The sequence below is a fragment of the Lycorma delicatula genome, chromosome 4 (genome assembly GCF_047948215.1).
Source record: "Lycorma delicatula isolate Av1 chromosome 4, ASM4794821v1, whole genome shotgun sequence".
NCBI classification, from domain to species: domain Eukaryota; kingdom Metazoa; phylum Arthropoda; class Insecta; order Hemiptera; family Fulgoridae; genus Lycorma; species Lycorma delicatula.
Genome location: NC_134458.1, coordinates 51,524,000 through 51,545,220, shown reverse-complemented (window position 1 = coordinate 51,545,220; position 21,221 = coordinate 51,524,000). Strand labels below are relative to the sequence as shown.

Here is a 21,221-nt window from a genome sequence, read left to right as displayed (position 1 = left end):
ATAAAGTATATTTTCATAATTTTTTTGTGCAATCATACATTAATTCTAAGTAGGTAAAAAAAGGATATGTGCAGGGCCAGGGAGGCAGCCTCTTTGCTGAGGACGTTTTCCAGCAGATGGCTGGATCAGGATATTCTGATGACGCATTGAGGACCCTTGAGGTTTATGAGGTGGGTACATGATTCAGGGGGGTATGCATGGGGTGCATACCTGGACCCAGACTAGCCGATAGGGAAGGGAAGGGTAGCCCTCTTGGAGAGAGTCACCGTGGCAACCAGGAGGCATGTCGTGATGTCTCAATGATCCAAGAGGGACCCTGTCGGGAGATCAGCTTCAAGCTGCACTAAGGGGGGGGGAGGACTAGTCTTCAGCCACATCACTTGGGTCCGACCGAAGTAACGTCTTCTAGGTGTTACCAATTGCTCTCAAGTGGTTAAAAAATTAAAAAAAAAAAGGTAGATAAAAAGCAGTTTTTTCTTAATTTTTCAAAAATATTTTGAAGAAAGGTTTCAATTGTAAAATGACATTGCATAGTTTAACAGAAAAGTGATTGTGGAATATAATAATGTCATCATTAATTTTTAGCATTATTATGAAACAAGTTATTAAAAATAAAATTCAGTGAGTTTTAATAGTAGTTGTAGTTAGACTATATGAAGATAGTGAAGTGACCCTTTAAGCAGGGAAATTATGTATTTGACATGCCATATCATTGACTGAGTGTTGAGTAATGAAGTATGAACATCATATCTGCCCTATAAATGTTAAGTTGTGTAAAGCTTATCAAAATGGTTAATACGATTTTTGTATATATACAGATTACCTACTTTTGCTGCATGGATAGTGAAGGTATCTGTCACAGAATTATCCTATGACAAGGTATTAATTCAGACCAACTATATTATGGTTGTTTGAGCATGTTTAGACCTAAGATTTGCAGAATTTTCTTAGCAGAATAATTTTTATAGTTTAATAAAGTATGTGGGTCAAACATATTATTCATTATTACATATATACACGTATTCATATGTACATGGGGAAAGAGAGCTCAATCCAGTTCAGTGAATTCAGATTTTATAAAACATGAAAAATTAGAAAGCTTTCTTTAGGTAAAACAAGGACTATTTTACAAATCCTATTTAGAATTAAATACTGTTGGTTTAAAACTGCCATAAATTGTTCAGGAATAGGTTTAATAAACATAGATAGTAATTAATGTGTATAATAAATATAAAGATAATCAGTGGTTCATAGCAATAATTCATAGTTACTAAAGATGTATGAACAGACGTTCCTTTGTATTTATATTTACGTGAAGGCAGCAAACCTGTATTATTGGTTTCAATGATTCCCGCTCGTTTTAGTTTGTCTTACAACCACTCATGATTTCACGTGAGTGTTGTTAGTCATTTGAGGGTGAATGGTGGGGGTTATCAGCGTGCGTGGTGTGCAGCTTCCAGTGTCTATGTTGTGCTCATGACTGCACGCTAGCACTGTGAAATACCTCGGTACTCGCAATCCGCCTGTCATTGCACAGTAACGACCGTTTTTGTAGATCCGTAGTTCGAGAAGCATGTGGGTTATTAATGTATTTTTTATGAATGAGTATTAAGGTATTAAATATTTACAAGTATGAGCTGAGTTTCTGCCATTGTATTTTGGCTGGTTCAGTTAAAGTAACAGTTTTCGTAACTATAGGCTTTATGTTTAAAATATTCTTTGTATTTAATAAATTTGGAGTTGATTTTAAAACTGGTACTGGACAATGAACTTTTTAAATTGTTCTACGACATGTATTGAATTCGCTTATTATTACTCAATGGTGTCGTTGACTGGCGTGAAGTACACTGCACAGTAACGCGTTTTAAATAATTTACAATGGGACATCTTATCGTGTTGGAAAAATGTCTTAGGTAGCCTTGTATTTTAAGGAAGGTCTGTTTGATAAAAAAATTATTTGTTCATTATTTTATTTAATTAGGGTGGGGGTGGGGGCAAAAATGAGCTGTGGGGGTGGCAGCGGTATGGTTAATGGGGGAGGCTTAGAAACTTTATTAGAAGCGGCAAAATATGTGGAACAACAAGAACTGCAAAAGAAAAAGAACTTTGTCGTGCTTAGAGGTAAGTGATAGAGATTATAAGACTTTGCCAGTTTTCTAACCTCTAATTTAAAGGAAACCTAACCTTCAAAATAGAAAAGATCCAGTGAACCTAACCTTCAAAATTTTAGAAATGAGCCATGAATTCATGATATTATTAAACTTTCTTATTTATTTTGATAATATTTAATATGCCTTTTTAAAAATTATGAATGAATCATTAATCTACTTGTCATTATTATGTGTTGTATTGTTATGTTGTATGTTACATTGATTTGTTGTGTTTTAAGTTTTGCTTATTTACTGTATTATTACAAGGTAGTTTAGTAAATTTGCTTAAAGATAATTGAATTTTCTTCACGTTTATGCAATCTATTTTGTGAAAGTGTATATTATGCATTCACAAAACCAGTATTGTAATATTTTGATTATTATGGGTAGTTTTTTTGATTTCATAATTGTTCATTTAGGTATTTTCTTTTCTTAATCCTTTTTAGTAATTAGCTTCACAGTATATTTGAGAAATGTAATAATAAGCAAGTAATCTTTTTTAATCTGTTCAGTTATTGATATTAGTTTGCATTTAAATATAAAAATCCTATGTGATTGATATTTATACAGTTGTTTAGGTTCAGCTTAGATTAATTTTTAATTGCAGATTGGTGACTATAAATTGTTGCATTATGATTTAAATAAGATTATGATGAAGGCCAATGATTTATTGATTGTATTTAGGAATTATGTTACATGATTCCTATTATGTACAGCTTATGGACTACTTGTTGATACATACTGGAAGCTGCAGAATTTTAAATTATATTTTACATTAATTTTAGATTAAAGAGGTTAGAATTTGAAAATTGTTTTTTTTTTTATTTCAAAATTGTCAAAATCAAATTTTATGTTAGTAATATTATTCTGCTTGATGGATAATGGTGTAGACGTATTTAAAAAAATGTATTTATATTTTATTTGTAGGATAACTAAATAAAGGTGTATTTTAAATTAGTTACTATCATATTATTAATAATGTACCATTTGATGAGCTATATGGCAAATGTTCTCTTTTTATAGATTTATTTGTTTTTTGTGACTTCATTGATTTACTATCTAGATTTTGTTTGTAAAGTTTATTTTAATTTTTAGTGGATATTTTAATCATGTAAAATGTATTAATTAGCATCTCTTTTGTTTTTAATAAAGAACAGTTATTGAACTCATTACTGATATTATACCCTTAGAAATTATTGTATTCTAAGTTAGTTTAATTTTAGATTTGATTGGTAATTATTATTGTGCAACTTTGCTTATCTGGAGTTGGGTTAAATGAAACCTGTTTTATGACATGAAATCTGTGATAAAAAATTAATGAATGATTTTCACTTATACCGTAACTTCCTGTAACTTCAAAAATGACACTGGAAATTTTGTCCCCGAGCAGTCACATGTTTACTTAGTATTGAATATTTTAATTCACGTATAGAGCAATTAGATTCATTATGTATGTAACGAATAAAATGTATCTCCTTTAATATTAAGAGAATGTATTGAGACACTGTCTTCTAATTTTACTGTAAGTCCATCATTGTTTACATTCTAGTTCTTTCTATCATTTTACACAGAAGTTCAACTTTTTTTTAACCTCTGGGACCACCATTAGGTATTGCTTCAGAGGATGAGATGAATGATTTTTAGTGTGTGAAAATGTCATTCATGATGGGGATTCAAACCCAGGACCTCCAACTGAAAGGCTGAGGTGCTACCTCTTGTGCCATGGGGGCCGGCAGAGGAGTTCAACCTGCATTTTTTAAACATACATTCTAGCTTACTCTTTACCTAACTTACCAATGTCGATTATTCTTTTATTCTTGTAGAGTTCCCTCGATGGTCCTATTATAAATTATGTTATCTTTATAGATGGTTTAAATTTTTTTTCATTTTTTATTGCTGTTATTACATATTATTTTATTGTTACAGCATAATGATACACCCTGACATAATTCTAATATTAAAAGCATTTTTACAAAAATTTAAGAAAATTATTTGGATTAAATAGGGTATAAAATAATACATATTACTTCCACATAAGTTGGCTCATGTTCGAGAACAATTTAGGTCATTAATCTGTATTTCTTTTCTTATTTTTCTCAAGATGTAGTTTTATTACCTTTATATTTTTTGGGAATAGTTTTTATTCATGCGGTTTTTGTAGCCTGATACAAATATTAAACAAAACCAGTTATGAATGAAAAGTCTAGTAAGACTTTCCTGAACGAACATTCTTAGTATTATATTATTCTCTCGATTATTAATTCATTCCCTTTTTTTTAAATTATTAAAATGTTTGTTTTTCCACCATTCTGGGGTCTTACACTTTATTTACAAAATTGATATTTATATTTTTTTATGGATTTTAGTAAACGTTACATTAGTGGGTTTGAATCAACTAGACAGCTTATGCCAGTATTGCTTAATTATTATTAAACCATTTTAATTTCGGCGGTCATTTTGAGGTGAACCCGACGGCCGATCACGGCCATTCGTGTATTTTTGTAATCTAACTATGCTTAATCTGAATCCGAAACAAAATCTATTTTCTCGTGTTTTGGCCGTTTTGTGTGATATATTTTGTTTACAACTATTAAAAAGTTAATTTTCCTGCAGTTTGGGGTTTTATACTTGGTTTTATATACAAAATTGATATTTATATATTTTAATAAACTTTACATTAGTATTTTTGAACCAGATTTGTAGCTTACATTGTTATTGTGTAATAATTGTTACAAAAGTTTAATTTTGGCGGCCATTTTGAGGTGAACCAGACGGCCGATCGCGGCCTTTCGTTTATTTTTGTAATCCTCTAACGATGCTTAATCCGAAGACAAAATCAAAATCCGAGACGAAAAGTGTCCACACACACACACACACACACACATATATATATATATATATATATATATATATATATATATATATATATATACACAATAACGAACTGTGTTGGTTCGTTGATAATGTGGTAAACTTAAAACAATAAAATCAAAGTAAGAAAATGTATTAAAAAGTAATATTTTTTCTGTTATCCTTTAAAGTAGTATTTAATGTTGTTACCAAATTAAATTTAGAAACTTTTTTGTATTATTGCTTTGTTTTTTTTTTGTTTAATTTTGCACCATTATTCAAAAATTTTAATTTAAAGAATGATTGGAAATTTTCTAATTTTTAGGTAGTTTTTAAAATATAAAACACATTTTGTGATTTTTTTTCATGCAGTTAAAAATAAATAGCCCTCTGATCTTGTATATGTGAATTTAGGTTAATTTTCAGAAATTTTATATACTAAAATTCAACAAAATTTATACATAAACAATTATGTATAAAATAATACATATTACCTTCCAGGTAGTCATGGCTGCTCATTGTCTTTTATTATGATGAGGTTTTGTTTTACATTTTCTTTGATTCAAACCCAAGTAATTATGTGTTCTCAAAAACTAATTTACCCTGCATTAGAGGCTTTGACTTAACAGTTGGTAAAAAGTTGAATTAATGTTCTGTACATTGCACTCTGTAATAGGAAAATCAAAAACTGTGAATTTTTTTGTGGCTGTACCTTGTGTTCTATGATTTTTTGTAGGCCATGTTATTACTGATATATATGGAATACTATTGGTGATTTGTTCACCAATAGTGAACAAACTGAATTGTTTATGGTTCGTTCTACTTGAAATTAGCCAATAACAGTCTCGAAAAGTTTTGTGTTTGTCAAGATCATCCTCCATCTGTCACCAACTAAAGTAAATAGTTTATTTGTCATCATTATCAAATAAGAACCATCTTTTGAGAAAATTATGTAATACTTAATAGTTCTTTAATTATTTCTCTTATTAATCTGTACAAAATATCAACCTTTTCTTCATTAATTTTTCTATATATTTTTTATTATATAAATTTTTTACTGTGGTAGTAGTAAATAGCAGCCCCCCCCAAAAAAACCATTTGAAAGTAATTAAATTAAAAAAAAAGTAACTGAATGTTGCTTTCCAATATCTCTATGAAGGTAAAAAAGTATCAAATTTTTTTTTCTTGTATGCTATGACTAAGTATGGAGAACTTATAGAAGTAAAATTATGTATGTGATTGGTCTGTTAAAAGAAACTTTATAATAATTTTTTGTATATTTCCTTTCATAATTTTAAAAATATGAACTTATTCTGTACAATTAATGTATAAAAAATGAGCTTTATTTAATTAACTTTATTTAGGGGTTCCTTGTAATGGTTATCAGTGTTTTCTGTGTTTGTGAAGTTATAATATATATATATATATATGTGTATGAAGTTTGAGGACAATATAACAGATAAAAATAAACAAACTACTCCTAGCTGTCAACAAATGGAGCGAGGCTGATCCTGACAAAAAAGTGTATATATATTTTTTTTTTTTAAATTGTCAAACAATAAATTTATTTCTGATTTAATTTTGATTGGTCTTATAGCTCTGCTTTAGATTACTGAGGCTGTACTGTTCTATTTATGAATTTTATTATCATTTACATTAATAATATTGTTCATGTAAACATTCTGTTGTCTTTCAATTTTTAGAAAATTGAATGTCTTTATGAATACATTAAGGCACTGTTTGACATTACAAGTCCTTTTTCAGTGACTATATATATGTAGTCGCTGAAAAAAAAAAAAAAAATAAAAATATATATATATATATATACTTTTATCTTTATCGTTGTCATTTTTATTTGCAGAACAATTTAATCTTATGTTTACGTATGTGCAGTGTATGTATAATAAATGTTTACATTTGATTTATTTTCCATTCTCCAGTTACACATTATGATTAATGGAAAAGGAATTATTTTGTAATAAATGCTAATTTAATTGTAATTTAAATATTCACATAGCATTTTGTTATAAGATAATTATGTTTTATTGAAATAATATGTTTTTGAATTAGTTCTTTGTTCATGACACATCAGCAGTAAAGAATTATAACCACCCAAAATTTACAATATTTAAAACTTAACAGTAAATTTCTAATCATGTAAAAATATTGAATTTTCATCAACATGTAACCTGGACTGTCCTGGCATGTAAATTACTTTTGTCTTAAAGAGTGACTTTTATATATACATTTTTATTTTTACAAAGTTATTGTATATATCATTTTCACTTATATTAGTTGTCATTTTAGTTATAAATACTTATTTCTTTTAATCCCCCCCCCCCCACAAAAACATCTCTTAATTTGGCATGTATGTTTATCCTGTTAATATTTTTCATAAAGCTACTATTCATCTGACATTTTTACAAATTATTTTGCAGTAATGTGAATGAGTTATATTAATTTTAATGTAAATCTCCCCAGTTAATTTTTCTAAGTTTGTATAATTTATCTGTTTTTACTGGCAATGTATGAGTACATTTTATATATTAAATTAAAAACTTTCATTTACTTCTTTAAAATATTGTTTATCAGACTGAGTTAATGTAAGATATTTGTTGATATAAATTTTTAGAAAAATCACATTTGTCATGGTTGTAACTAAAAACTGGTAAATTCATCTAAATTAATCTTTTTGAGGGTTTTTGTATTTTTATAATATATATATATATATATATACATACGATTTAGCCTCTTATCTGAATAAAAAGGTTAGCTATGAACATGAATTCATCAAGGGTGGCCAGTTGCTTACCTGTTCAATCCGTGTTCATTACCAGTCTAAGTTTTGATTGGGCAGTAGGGGTAAGGGATTTTTAAGAATTGTTCAAGTACAATTTTCTTCTTCATTAAATATTTGTGTAAAAGTATATCTAAGGTGGTATAAAAAATAAAATATATTTATTTTAAATGGTTTTGTGTGTGTGTGTTTTTTTGTTCATTCGTTCTGTAAGTGTAATGGTTGTAGGCAGTGGGACATGACAAAGACATTCTCAAAAATAGTATAGGAGGCTTTATAAATATCATGCCTTTCCATGTTAGGCTTATTACAAAAAGTAAAACATGAAGTGGTTTCTTGTTGCCTTCTTCACTGAGACAATTATTTTGTTGCAAATCTACATGCTAAGTCTACTGTAACGCAGGTGATTTTCAACCATGCAAGACACCATTCTGTTCACCACAGAGACTAGTTCCGTAATGGCCATCATTACTCCCAAAGAAAGCATCTGTAATTAGTGCCATTTGTACCTAAGATTATTTGTATAAATAACAGTCATAAGAAAATTGTGAGAGATAGAGTAAAGCAACAGTGTAATGTAGTCTATTCTACTGAGAAACAGCGCATTACACACACTATCACTACTTAGTAGGACAGTTTTAAATGTTACAAATTTATAAATCCAGTTGATACATGTAATCAAACTAAAAATATTTGTGTTCAGTTCATTGTTGAACTGATTTAAACAATTTTGTAGTTTGCATAACTTAATGAGGAAGAAGTGGATCACAAGAAAATAATATTAATATCATCATTGGTCATATTTCTAACAAACAGTAATGTAATTTTAGATGTAATGATTGATTACAAAAAAACTGTCTAGAAATTATCAGCCACTTAGAATGCATTTGAAAAAAAAATTGTTAATTCTTTTAAATTTTATTCTGATATTAATATCTGGGTTTGTGGTTACAAATTAAGAGCAGCATATCGTGGATTGGCAATTTTATATACATTATTCTATATCACTTTCAAAACATAGTCTAAACAACATTTAGAAAGAGGTTTTAGGGTTTAGACAGCATCTAGTTATACGTGTTATGAATAAGGGCATTTGAAAGGTGTAGGTTAATATTTAAAAAAACCTTTTATAAGTAGGTCTGTTAAAGGTCCACAGCTGATGATGTTTTCTTTATACATTTTTTCCCCAGTTATAATTAACTTTAAAACCAGATATATTTTTCAAAATTCAGACAGTCCTAATTAAAAGGCAAGAAATGGAACAACTATGTTTATGGGTCCTCCATAGGGTGGTAAACTGCACATTATGTGCAGTTTACTGAAACATCATGAAAATTGAAGGATGTAAAGTAATAATGAAATGCCAATGCCGAAAGCTGTGTTAATGAATTGGTTCCCATAGATCAAAGAAACGTAGTGGTTGCAGTTTACTGGATAGTTTTTTGGTTTTGTAGTAGCTAATGTGTATAACAGTCAGTTTGATTTAAGATTTATCAAAAAATGGGTGGTTGTAGAAGCCCATTGAAAAATATTGTAAACCATTTTATGTTTGAACAAAGTTTATTAAGAAATTATCTTGTCATATTAGAAATTTTTATGAAAAAACTTTTAAAAATTAGACATTAAGATTGCTTTCATTAAAAAACTTTATTTGCTTTATAGAGGAGTGTATTTTTTTTTCTTCCCACTAATATGTAGAATTACCTCTGATTCACTCTTTGTTCAGTTCAGATTACAGATTCACCAGCAGGTGGTTATTAAAAAAAAAATTACTCTTCATGCATGAAACTATGAATTGAATGAACCTTAAGGATCTTCAACCAAATGCTTAAGTACACCTGTTGTAAATTTTGGTTCTGTAACTCCAGGAACCTTTCAGCGTATTGCATTATGGAAAAAATGTGAAGTAAAGATAAAAATACTAATAGTTGAAGCCACATCTAATAGAGTGTTTCCTTTGCAGTGATGTAAAACATTTCTGAATATAATTATCCTTTGGGGTATGTTAATTGCTTGTTGGCTAATGTTGGAATAGTACGCAAAGACATTAGAGGAATGACGTATTCTCCTATGAATTGTGGTATGTAGACTTTTGTTCTTTGCTGCTGGATGGTTCTGATGTAGATGGTGGTAGATTGGTGATAAAGTTAGGCGTGCAGGGTCTTTGATCTTCCACAGGTAGGCAGTTAGTTTAGCAGTTCCTGAGGGCTGCGTGATAGAGTTAGGCGTCTGATGTCTTTTAAGAAAACAAATCTTGACTAGGCTGGAATTTACTGCTGTGAATGTCTTTCGAAGCATTTGCATCGGTGATATCTCACGAGGGCAACTGATGAATGTGATCAGAGGGCAAGAAAATGTCCTCCGATTAAGCCACTAATGGCTAGGAATGGAGGGTGTGGTGTTGCAACCAGGCATATCACAAGGCAGGTGTTCTTTTCCCTTGGGGACGAATTGAGATGGGTGGTTCTGATGAAATGGCTGTTTATGTATAAGGTTTGGCTGGTATTCATGGGATGAGAATGATAAAACTGCGTTCTGCATCTTTTAAAGGTTTTGGATGGGCATGATCCCGATAGATGATGGAAAGATGTGATTAAGTTGCTCATCTGATCATGATGCACTCCCTTTCTGCCTCAAATAAGCTGAAAGCCAATTTTTGTATGTAGTCTTCCTGTATGGTGTGTATGTCGGATATGATTTTACAGCCTGTTCCTACTTGATTAACTGTTTTAGGAAAATGACGGTTGTGTTCTGGTTGATTAGACTAAAACAGTCTTTCGTAATATAAATTTGGGATTATTGTAATTTGAATTAAGGATTTCAGGTTGGTGTGTATGTTAGTTGAGCCTATCTCTTTTATTTTTGTAACTGCACTTCCAACAGCTCTGAAAAGAAATGAGTGAGCAAGAGTGCAGTTTCTTTGCCTTCTTTTCTTCTTTTAGGAATGAGAAACTAAGGTAAATTAGGATTGCCATCAAAGGGAAAACTGGCATACAATCTCAGAGGAATTTATAATAATAAAGTTGATTTAAGAATAAATACTTTCAAGCACAGGCAGGTCTTTATGGTGAGAGTCTGTCTTGCCTATAATAATCTTGCTTATTGACTAATCATACCTGACATCATATTAAATTAAAACAACTTTTTAATTTAGTAAACTTACATGTATTAGCATAAACTTTTCTTGTATTTCATTATATAAAACAGAAATAATTTCTTTGCAAGTGCAGGAACTAAAACTACTAACAGAGTACTTGTGTTACATTATCCAACTGTATTCACAACCAGTTGGTAATTCTTAGTCATTTACATGATAGGGATTTATTAATTCTTTTATATATTTTTCTTAGGATTGAACTTCCACCTATTTGTGTATTACATTTTAATTTTGATGATGTGTACTAATTTACCATTATGTTTTCAGTTTCCTGGTCCCGGTCTTGGTAATGACATTAAATTTTCCTGATATACTAGGTCATTGTCTCCATGAATGTATTTGTTGATTGTCCTCTACTTCCTTTTTCCCCAAGTTTTTTTATTGTTGTCTTTTCCTGTCATATATATACCGTAGGATATGCTGAAGCTCCCTTATGGATTGATTTGAGATCCTAAACTCCCACGCCTACTTGTTAGTCAGTTTATTTGTTGGGATGTAATGAGTATCGACTGTTGTGGGGTTGTCTGGGAAATATTCATGCGAGTTGCAAAAATGCTAAATTATTGGCACATATTCCTGTTTGTTAAAAGCAGGTTAAAACTAGTACCACATCAGTCAATCAATGTCTGTTTACTCTAAGAACTCTGTGTAATGAGGATTTGTCTGGCTGAATGATTTAAATTTCAATTGAATACTTTCACATGCCATGAAATTTTTATAATACCTTAATGAAACCTGAGTCAGTTATCCAGTGGCAGTTATTTTTAAAAGGAAAGAGATTTCTTTCAGCATATAATTATGCTGATGACTTGCTGTAAGTTTGATGATAAGTAATGTGCTGCTGCCATGGGTGAAGGGTGTTTCAGTCTTAGAAGTTAGTGCAATTATCATCACCTGTTTAAAGATGCTTTTAAGCTACTTACTGAGTGTGGTTGTTTTTCTTGTCCTGCAGTGTTTTCTATTGATCGATCATCCTTTCTTATCATCTGCACTATTTGTTTATCCTTAATCCCTTTTCTCTTTGGATTTTATGGATGTAGGTCACACTCTGCTAGGTCCATGAAGAGGAGGCATGGATCTATACTGAGGCTATTCATTTTCTATCAAGTGTTTCATAATAAGCCTAATGGCTGAAGTTTTTCTTAAAGCCAAGTGTTCCTAATTAATCCCCCTTAAAATACAAAATATTATGCTTCAGACTAATGCAAAAATAATTATGCAGGGACTTTAGCTCGCTCATGCAGGGACCATGTTTCATATCCAATGATACCAGAAAAACTGTGTTGACTGAGATACCTATCTGGAGGAAACCAGGATTTCTACTTTTAGAGCCTAATTTAGTCTTAGCTAAACAAGCCAACATTGTGTTGCTACTTTATTATTGTTATATATAGTAGTTAAAAGCTACTTACAAGTGAGACATGATCAACTGCTAGGTACTGGTATTAAACATTTTCTGCCTCATTAAGTGTTTTTTTCATTTACTAGTGAGTTCTGTAGTCACTAATTTTTCATCCTTTTGCATTGTACAACTAAGACGTGTTATTTGTAAATTAGTTAAGTTTTGCTAATGGTAATAGGATCTTTATTAAATCAAGTGATTAACCCCTCATTCTTATTGATTCTGTTTCTCTACCATTAAAAATAATGTATTGATCTGAGAATTAATAATGAATATACCGATTAAAAGTGAAATTTAAAATGTTCTGAATATATTTCATAACATAAACTGTGAAAAATTAGAAGCCTTGATTTACCTAGTAAAATATGAGTACTGTGAATAACAAAGTAACATGGATAATTTCTTTTTCTTGTACTTCATCTACAGATTTTCTGCTTTTCATGTATATGAGCCACTTGATCCTCCTAAGGTAACTTTTTGGTTTTAGTGATCAGTGATACAAGTATATGTGGTTTTGCTGACCTGACTACACTGGACCTAAATTGTCTTGTCAGTGTTTAAAATTATTCAGTTGATTACTTCTACATACCACACAGTTCCTGGGATGTATGAAGGCTTTGTTTATGAAGTGTGAGCCTGTTATCTGGTGGTTATTTGGTATGTGAAAGAAATTTAATATGTTGCAGCATTATTTGTGCTGTTCATTGCAAAATTGTTTATCAGTAATTAGCTTCTCTCATCCTGGGTAAAATGTATTCTTATTTGTTTAGGAATTGGTGGGGTGACATCTGCTGCTTGGAGAGGCTTTGGTGCATCTATTTGGATTGGTTTGATTGTCTTATTTCACAGTTTCTCTGTAGGTGGATCATCTCGTTCTCATTATCCACCATTTTTCTTTATCCTTGATCCCATCTTTCCTGGCGTTATAGGTTTTGGTAGACAGTTGCTGGATCCGTAACCCACTAGATTGGTCTAGTGGTGAACGCATCTTCCCAAATCAGCAGATTTGGAAGTCAAGAGTTCCAGGGTTCAAGTCCTAGTAAAGTCAGTAGTCAGTTATTTTTACACAGATTTGAATACTAGAACATGGATACCAGTGTTCTTTAGTGGTTGGGTTTTAACCCAACCACACATCTCAGGAATGGTCGAACTGAGACTGTACAAGACTACACTTCATTTACACTCATACATATCATCCTCATTCGTCCTCTGAAGTATTATCTGAAAGGTAATTACTGAAGGCTAAACAAGAAAAAGAAAAGTTGCTGGATCCATAGTAAGGATGTGGGATCTGTAAAATTACTCCATCCAATCACTCATAATACATACCAAACTAAATCTCCATGTTATTGGTTGTATTGTACAGGAAAAGAATACACCTTTTTCAGTACCCTTTACCGATTACATCATCAGGGAACCAGTCCTATTCTTTCTTCTGCACTTCATGCTATTCTTAGTTAACCCCTTTATTTCCATCATGGATGTTTGTCTTTGCTACCCGATTTTAAAATGTATTTCCCCAATCCAACCATCAGTAAATAACCATTCTCATATCCTGTTTTTTTTTTTTTCATTTTTACAGCACTCATTGCCTCCAGTTTGTTTTTCTTATCTCCTGCATTGTTTCCAACTTATTTGCTTGTTAGTGATGTTATATTCTGTGTTTCAAATTGTATTTTGTTTTTCTCTAAATTTATCATTCCACCTATATCTGATGCTTGCTAGTAGTCCATAACATCAGCACCTCTGAGAGAATGTACTGATATTATGTTTTCTCAGGAACTTCTACAGAATTTCTCTCCAGAGAAAATGAGTAATAAAGAAATAGAAGAAACATTGCCTCTAGCCATTTATTCCTGTCCTTAGTAGTGTCAGCCTATTAAAGAACCTCGTTTGGTTGTGGCCAAAATTGTCAAGGGGAAGAAGAATCCAGTAAGAAAAAGGTCTCAGAAAGAAAATCTCAGGAGAAAGAACAGTAGAATATGATGTTAGACTGAAAGAGTTATGGGGAAAAATGTTTTTGGATAGAATTTTGATAGTTGTTGGTTTGATTTGTAATAGATATGTGCCGTAATCAAAAATGCACATCATCTATTGCAGGATCATCGCATCTCTTTCATTGTGTTTTCTGATTGTACTTTTTATCTAATTTAATTGTATAAATTATCAACTGGCTTCCACCATTGGTCATTTGCTAATAGCAATAAGGTGTGCATCCAGGTGGAAAAAAATTTGCCCATTAAATTCCAGTACTTTATTGAAACTTTTTGACTTCTGCTTATATTTTTTATATTTGTTATCATTTTTATATTTATTTTACCAAATAATCCTCTCTGAAGCACACTTTTATGTTTCTCTCTGAAATCTTCTAGATGTACCCACTGAGTTCGTCTAGTGGTGAACTTGTCATCACAAATAAGCTGATTTTGAAGTCAAGAGTTCTCAGGTTCAATTCCTAGTAAAAGCAGTTACTTTTATACGGATTTGAATACTAGATGGATACTGGTGTTCTTTGTTGGTTGGGTTTCAATTAACCACACATCTCAGCAACAGTCGACCTGAGACTGTACAAGACTACACTTTATTTACATTAATACATATCATCCTCATTTATCCTCTGAAGTAATATCTTACAGTGGTTCTGGAGGCTTAACAGACAAAAAGACATGTGGTGGAAGTATTAGTGAAAACTATTGGATATAGTATACTATTTTATATATCAAAACCTCTGTTAATGGACACTGTCAAACAACAGACACTCTAAACAAAAGGCAAAATTTTGTCACTAGATGAGAGAATGACATTGCTTACTGCGTGGGTCATCATACTCATGTCAGAGTAAAGTTGATTTTGTTTAATCAAATATGCACCAATTAGCACTGACTTCATATACAATACAAATCAAAACACTTTTCACTTCTTTAAAGTTAAGATGTTTTCATAAAGCAGGGTTTCTTGAGGGAAAAATGATTTTTCGTGTTTGCACCTGTAAATCACAGTAAATTATATTATTGACATTTGTAAATGCAGTATATTAATTGTTTGCCTAAGTTAAAGCATTGAAACAGGTGAATTTTTTAACATTAACAGAAATATATGTACAAAAGAAAGGGAAGATGTTTTTAATTTTATACCCAGAACTTAACCACAAAATTATGAGTAGCTTTTGAATAAGGATATGGTAGATTCACAAAGATTACTTACTTGTCTGTGCTGGAGCGATTCAACATGTCATAGTTATAAAACAGTCAATTTTACTGTAATGAACAGTGTGGTATAATATTTAGCATTATTTATATCATCTTGCCTGTTAGCTAGTTCATTGTACTCCTTTAGATGTAGAAAGAATGCCATGATAAAAGTAATATAAATAAGAGTTTTTCATAGACGAGAACTGTAATAAAGTGTTTTTCTTAGGTTCCACTTAAACTATGGATTCCTCAATCTATGTGTATATTTTTCTAAGCCTGAATACTGTATACTGTTTGAAGGTGTCACTGTGTTTGCCCAAAATGTCTTATTTCATTTTTAGAGCCTTACTATCTGATATAGATAATATATCCTATTTTGCTAAAATAGATAGTTTAAAAAGTAAAATTATAAATATGTTTATAAAGAGCAACTTGTAATTTATAATTTATATAAAAATTAATTTGGTATTTTTTAAAACTTAATTGAAACAGCATCCATAGGAAATACTGAAAACCTACTTATATTTAAAAATTATGTAAATTTTAGCCTCTGATTAATTAAATATTTATTTGAAGAAGTTAATAGTAAATTGTTTTATTGACATTTTAAATCCAGAAGTCGTTATTATTACTAGATCTACACACTTTCTTTCAACACTTAACTTAATTAGTTATAATCTATGCCTAGACGTGAACATGTTCCTTATATTTGTAATATTTATACATAAGTTTATTACACACGCTTAATACATATGTATTGTTGCTATAACATATTCTTGTTCTCCATTCTTGTTGACTAATTTTACATGCTCGTATATGTTGTGTTGTGTTGCATAGATGTTTGTTAAGATGAAATATTGTGTTTATCATTTCTTTTTTACTAATAATTTCTGAATTTCTTGAATATATGTACACCAGACAATGTTGTAACAAGCTATTTACATAATCACAAGTAGGCCTAATAAGTTGTCCTGATGTGTGCTCTTCATAATCGATCTAGCAGATTGTATTTAAAATTGAAAGTTGTAAATGTTGAATAAGTTAAAAGGATTTGTTCTACATAATTGTGTTCTAAATTTTTATATTATTTAATTTTTTAGTTTTTTATTATGTGGTTATAATTCAAGAAATAATATCTTCTTCACTGCCTATCTATAATGCGTTTTCTTTTGAGCACTTCATTTTTCATATTTAGCTCCTTTCCTGTATGAGGTGTTGAACTTCATCTTTTATAATCTGATGTGTCTCTGTGAAATTGATGTTTTCATTAATTATTTTTATTAATTCCTAATTTTTTTTTAATAAATTAATTTCTATTATTTTTACTTCTCAAAATCTTAACACAGTTTAAACTTACTAGTTTAAATTCACAAATATTTAAGTATAACATACGGTTGCATTAAATTTAAATGTTTTCTTTTTGTTGTGTCTAATTTTCAAATTTTATTTCTTAATTTTTTTTTTTATTTACTATTGTAATAAGCATCATGTAACATATTAGTAAACTGATAACATGGATCTGACAGAACTGGTGAAGATTGGGGATTACATTTAATGTCCCAGTTTTTTTTTTTTAGTGACGGTCCAGATGATCAAAATAAAGTATGTAAAAAACTTTAGGTTATGTCCATTATCTAACCTGTATAACATTCATGAACTTTTTTTATTCTCGACTAAGATTAATATGGTTCCTTGTATGATAGCAGAATGTTTGTGTAGACGTAAACAAGCTGTGTTCAGATTATGCATTTTCCTATCTATGACTGGAAGGTTATCGTGTTCCAAAACCCAGGTCTTTTAATATAATAATTAAGTTGGATGTACAAATATAGCACTCACAAGTTTATATTTAAGTCAGCTATTTTTTTCCTCAGAAGTTGTTAAAAATTTCATAGCCTGGCTTGGACTAGTCTTAATACAAATCTGTTAATAGTGTTAATACAAATCTGCATTAGCAGATTTGTATTAAGACCAGTAAGGAAGAAATTGTTAACTTTATATAAAGAAAATTTAACATGTAGGGTCAGGATTCATTATATAATATTAACAATTTAAACCAGAAGTTTTTCTGGTTCTAATCTTGTCAAACGTTCGAATACCCCCGATCTTCTTTGTAATAGCATCTTATCTGTATACTTTAATGTAATTCTGGTATAATGAAGATATAATAAAAAACTATCTGTTAAATGCCAATATTATATGCACAGAAAAAACTGTTTAAATTTATTGAAAAAGGAATTTACTTATACCTATGAGGTGTTCATCATGTTCTGTGAGGATAATCTAAATCGATATGTAGAACAGTATGAAGTAAGATTATTGAAAATGTTGTACTAACTATTACATGCAGCTTAGCACATGTTCATCAGGTTGTTATCGAAGAGAAATTTAAATTTAGCAAAGGATCTATTGGTCAATAACCTTTCCTAGCTTTTTGCATGATCACCTGGAATTATATGCACATATCATGTTTTTCCACCTGGCATCATCTGAATTCTGAGTTTTGAAACATCAGGTTATAAGGGATACAGTTTAATACATTGCTCAAAAATTGAGGAGAGAATTAGTGAGCAGATTCCTTAATCGTAACAGTTTTTAATTAAGGTTTAGTTTTTGAAATTTAAGAAATTTTTAATTTATGGAAAATGTATTATCACACTTTTTACCCTTTCTTTTCCATACGCTACTATCTGTGTACAAAAATTCTGGATTCAGTTATGTAATATACCCCACATGATCTTCCACAGTGGTTTCCGATTGTGTGTGATGGTCATGGTTAAATTCAGAAATCTAGTGGTGAGTAACATCATCTTTGCCTGTTAATTTTTGTCTAATGATATAAAGATAAAAAATGATAGTATTTAATAAGTAAAACAGGGTAATTTGAAGATATCTAATTATATATTAAACAACTTTTATTGAACATTCTTTAGTATGTCAATAATATAATGCTGAACATCTAAAAAAAAAGAAGAAAAAGTTAATTGAGGTTGATTTGCTGTAGCCAAAAAGCAGGAATATCCACATTGACCCAAGTTGTCCATTCTCATTAGGTGATTTATGGAAGAATCTTTGTGCTGACTTTTACTGTGGTTTTTGATGAATTTCACTGTGGAGGACATCATTTCACAATTGCACATAGTTCTAAAACATTGCTTTCATTTTGAACATTTTCAAAATTGTTCATCGGATAGGATTCTTGTTAATCATGCAGTTTTAATTAATCATGCCTAGTTATTATTCAGTGATGGTGCCAAAAGAATCTTAGTTGCAGGACACTTATTTTTTCAGCATTTCAAATTCTTTAAATCTTATATTAAAATCATCTATAGTTTCTTGTTAATTTTCACCAGATTATGAAAAATCTAATATCACATCATACGTAGATTCATCTACTATTTGCTGACAACTTGAGAAATGGGTCAAATAACTTTTTTCTAAAGAAAATTTTGACAAGTTTTTGTAACAAAGTTGTACTACATTTTATTTTACTGCAGAAATAGGTACTGCAGGACAAAAGTTGAAAACTTCATGAGTTATTAGGTTGTATTATTAATGATTTACTTTTGTTCAGCCTCTTTTGAAGAACCAAAATGCTTTTTCTGTTGTACTGTTGTGAAAGAGCAATTAATGTTATTTCTGCTGTTTTTTTTTTTTTAACTGATAAAAGTTTTTTAATAATTTATTTTTTTTATTTAAAAATGAAGACTATGTGTATTGTGAATAATTTCTGTCCATAGAAAAAAAAAAAAAATTATAAATTTAGCCTCCTTCACTTGTTTAGAGTAGTTAGTTTTCCATTCACATTCTTTCCAGCTGGCAGCTGCTGGATTGTTTGCTAGGTAGTACTCAAGATGAACCAAAAGAAGTAGTAGTTCTTGTATTTTAGCTAAATCAGGCATTAAAAAAAAATCATGCAGTAAAAATACTTGATAAGTAAGAAAACCTGATAAGAAAGAAGTGAAAAGGAATTGCACAACTTAGTAGGCAGTAGATTAATATTTTGTTTAGAGGCATTGTTTGTAGTGCTTTGTTTCGCAACAGAAAGGCAAATCAGTTTGGCACTTTATCTGTCCCAGTTTTTGTTTTGGCTGTGATGCTTGTAAAGCACCTGAAGTACTGGAAGTTGTTTTCTCTGAGAGTAATGATGTTCACTATACACCATCCAGTTCCTGAGGTGAATGAAGTGATGACCCTTGTAAATTTCAATGTCATTTGAGCAGACTTGATATGCCGTTGTGCAACAGCGTGTTTGATTTTGTGAAATAGGCAACAAGAAACAGTTTCTTTCTTGACTTTCCTCAATAAGCCTGGAATCGTTTGCTTGTTATCTTGAGATTTACTACGCCAATTCCAGGAGTGAGATGTATCTAGTATCAGATCATTTACATCCTTTTCGGTTACACCACATAATGTAAATTAATGAAAGTAGGTGGAAACTAAGAATTAATTGCCTGGCTTAAGTTGACCAGGTAATTAAAGAGTGATAGTCTTTTACGTTTGTTGAACTTTGTATTCTAAGAAAAACATTTATAGTAATGGACTTATATAACAAAAAAAAAACATGATTAATTGAATAGTTTTTTCTGTAATACCTTTAATAATTTGTTATCTATGGTCCTCTCTTACTACTCAATAACTGACTTTCCATGTTAAATGTAGGTAGTCATAAATTTATTACCAGTTTCAAAAAAATTTCATTGTATAAGTAAAGTCAAATACATAATTTGTTTTTATATTTATGGAGTGCACACAAGGGACACTTACAATATGACAATGGTTGCATGTGAAGAAAAGTTTTTAGCATATGACAAGCCTCATCTTCTTACAATTCCAGCAAAATTTTGGTCATCCCTTGCCATAAGGATTGGTCATATAAAAAATTATTTCAGACAAAAGTTTTAGGTAATGTTTAGAGGACTAACAACCACTTTAAAATGATTCGATACTGTGCCTATTAAAGGAGGTATGTTTTTTTTGTTTTTGAAACCCCACTTTTTCCATCCCCAGAGCCAATGGTTGGTGATATCATAAAACTTTACCGTAAACAAATTCGATATTTTACCTAATAAGGAAGTTGTAGCGATATTTTGTTTTTTTTTAAAAAGCCCCCTATTTCCACTCACATGGTCTGATTTTGCCCATTAACTAACTCAACTGAGATTTTGGGTCATTATATTTTATGTATCAATTTGAAAGTGTTTGGTGCCAAATTTCAGCAGTTATGTCCAAAAGAAAGAAATATATATATATAGATATCTATATAAACAGCCATTCAAAACACTTTCCTACTCCGCCACCGCCTCATTGCTATCTTCTTTGATATCAGAAAGGCGTATGACATGGCCTGGCGATGTGGTATTCTTAACACCCTCAAAAAATGGGCAGTCAAGGGCAATATGCTTGCTTTTGTTCGGGGTTTCTTAAATCACTGAACGTTCTGCGTTTGTGTTAGAGATTCTCTGTCCAGTAGCGTCATTTTGGAGAATGGAATGCTTCAAGGTAGTGTAGTAGTGTATTAAGTACCACCTTATTTTCTATAGCTATCAACAATATTACTAAATGTGTCTAACCACCTGTCTCATGTCTTTATTTGTTGACGATTTTGTTATAAACATTGCATCCCATTCAACACCCATAGCAGACTATACACTAATCTCACAACACTATATCT

At 30.5% G+C, this 21,221-nt stretch overlaps 1 protein-coding gene across 2 annotated transcripts in view; it reads left to right on the top strand.

Moving 5' to 3' along the window:
• The first annotated feature begins 2,001 nt into the window (after positions 1–2,001).
• Positions 2,002–21,221, top strand: part of LOC142323388 (uncharacterized) — a 287,796-nt gene continuing 268,576 nt past the window's right edge. For both annotated transcript variants that reach the window (XM_075362952.1, XM_075362950.1), the window contains exon 1: positions 2,002–2,121. In XM_075362952.1, the coding sequence (XP_075219067.1) occupies positions 2,025–2,121 (97 nt within the window). In that variant the 5' untranslated portion in view covers positions 2,002–2,024. The remainder of the gene's footprint in view (positions 2,122–21,221) is intronic.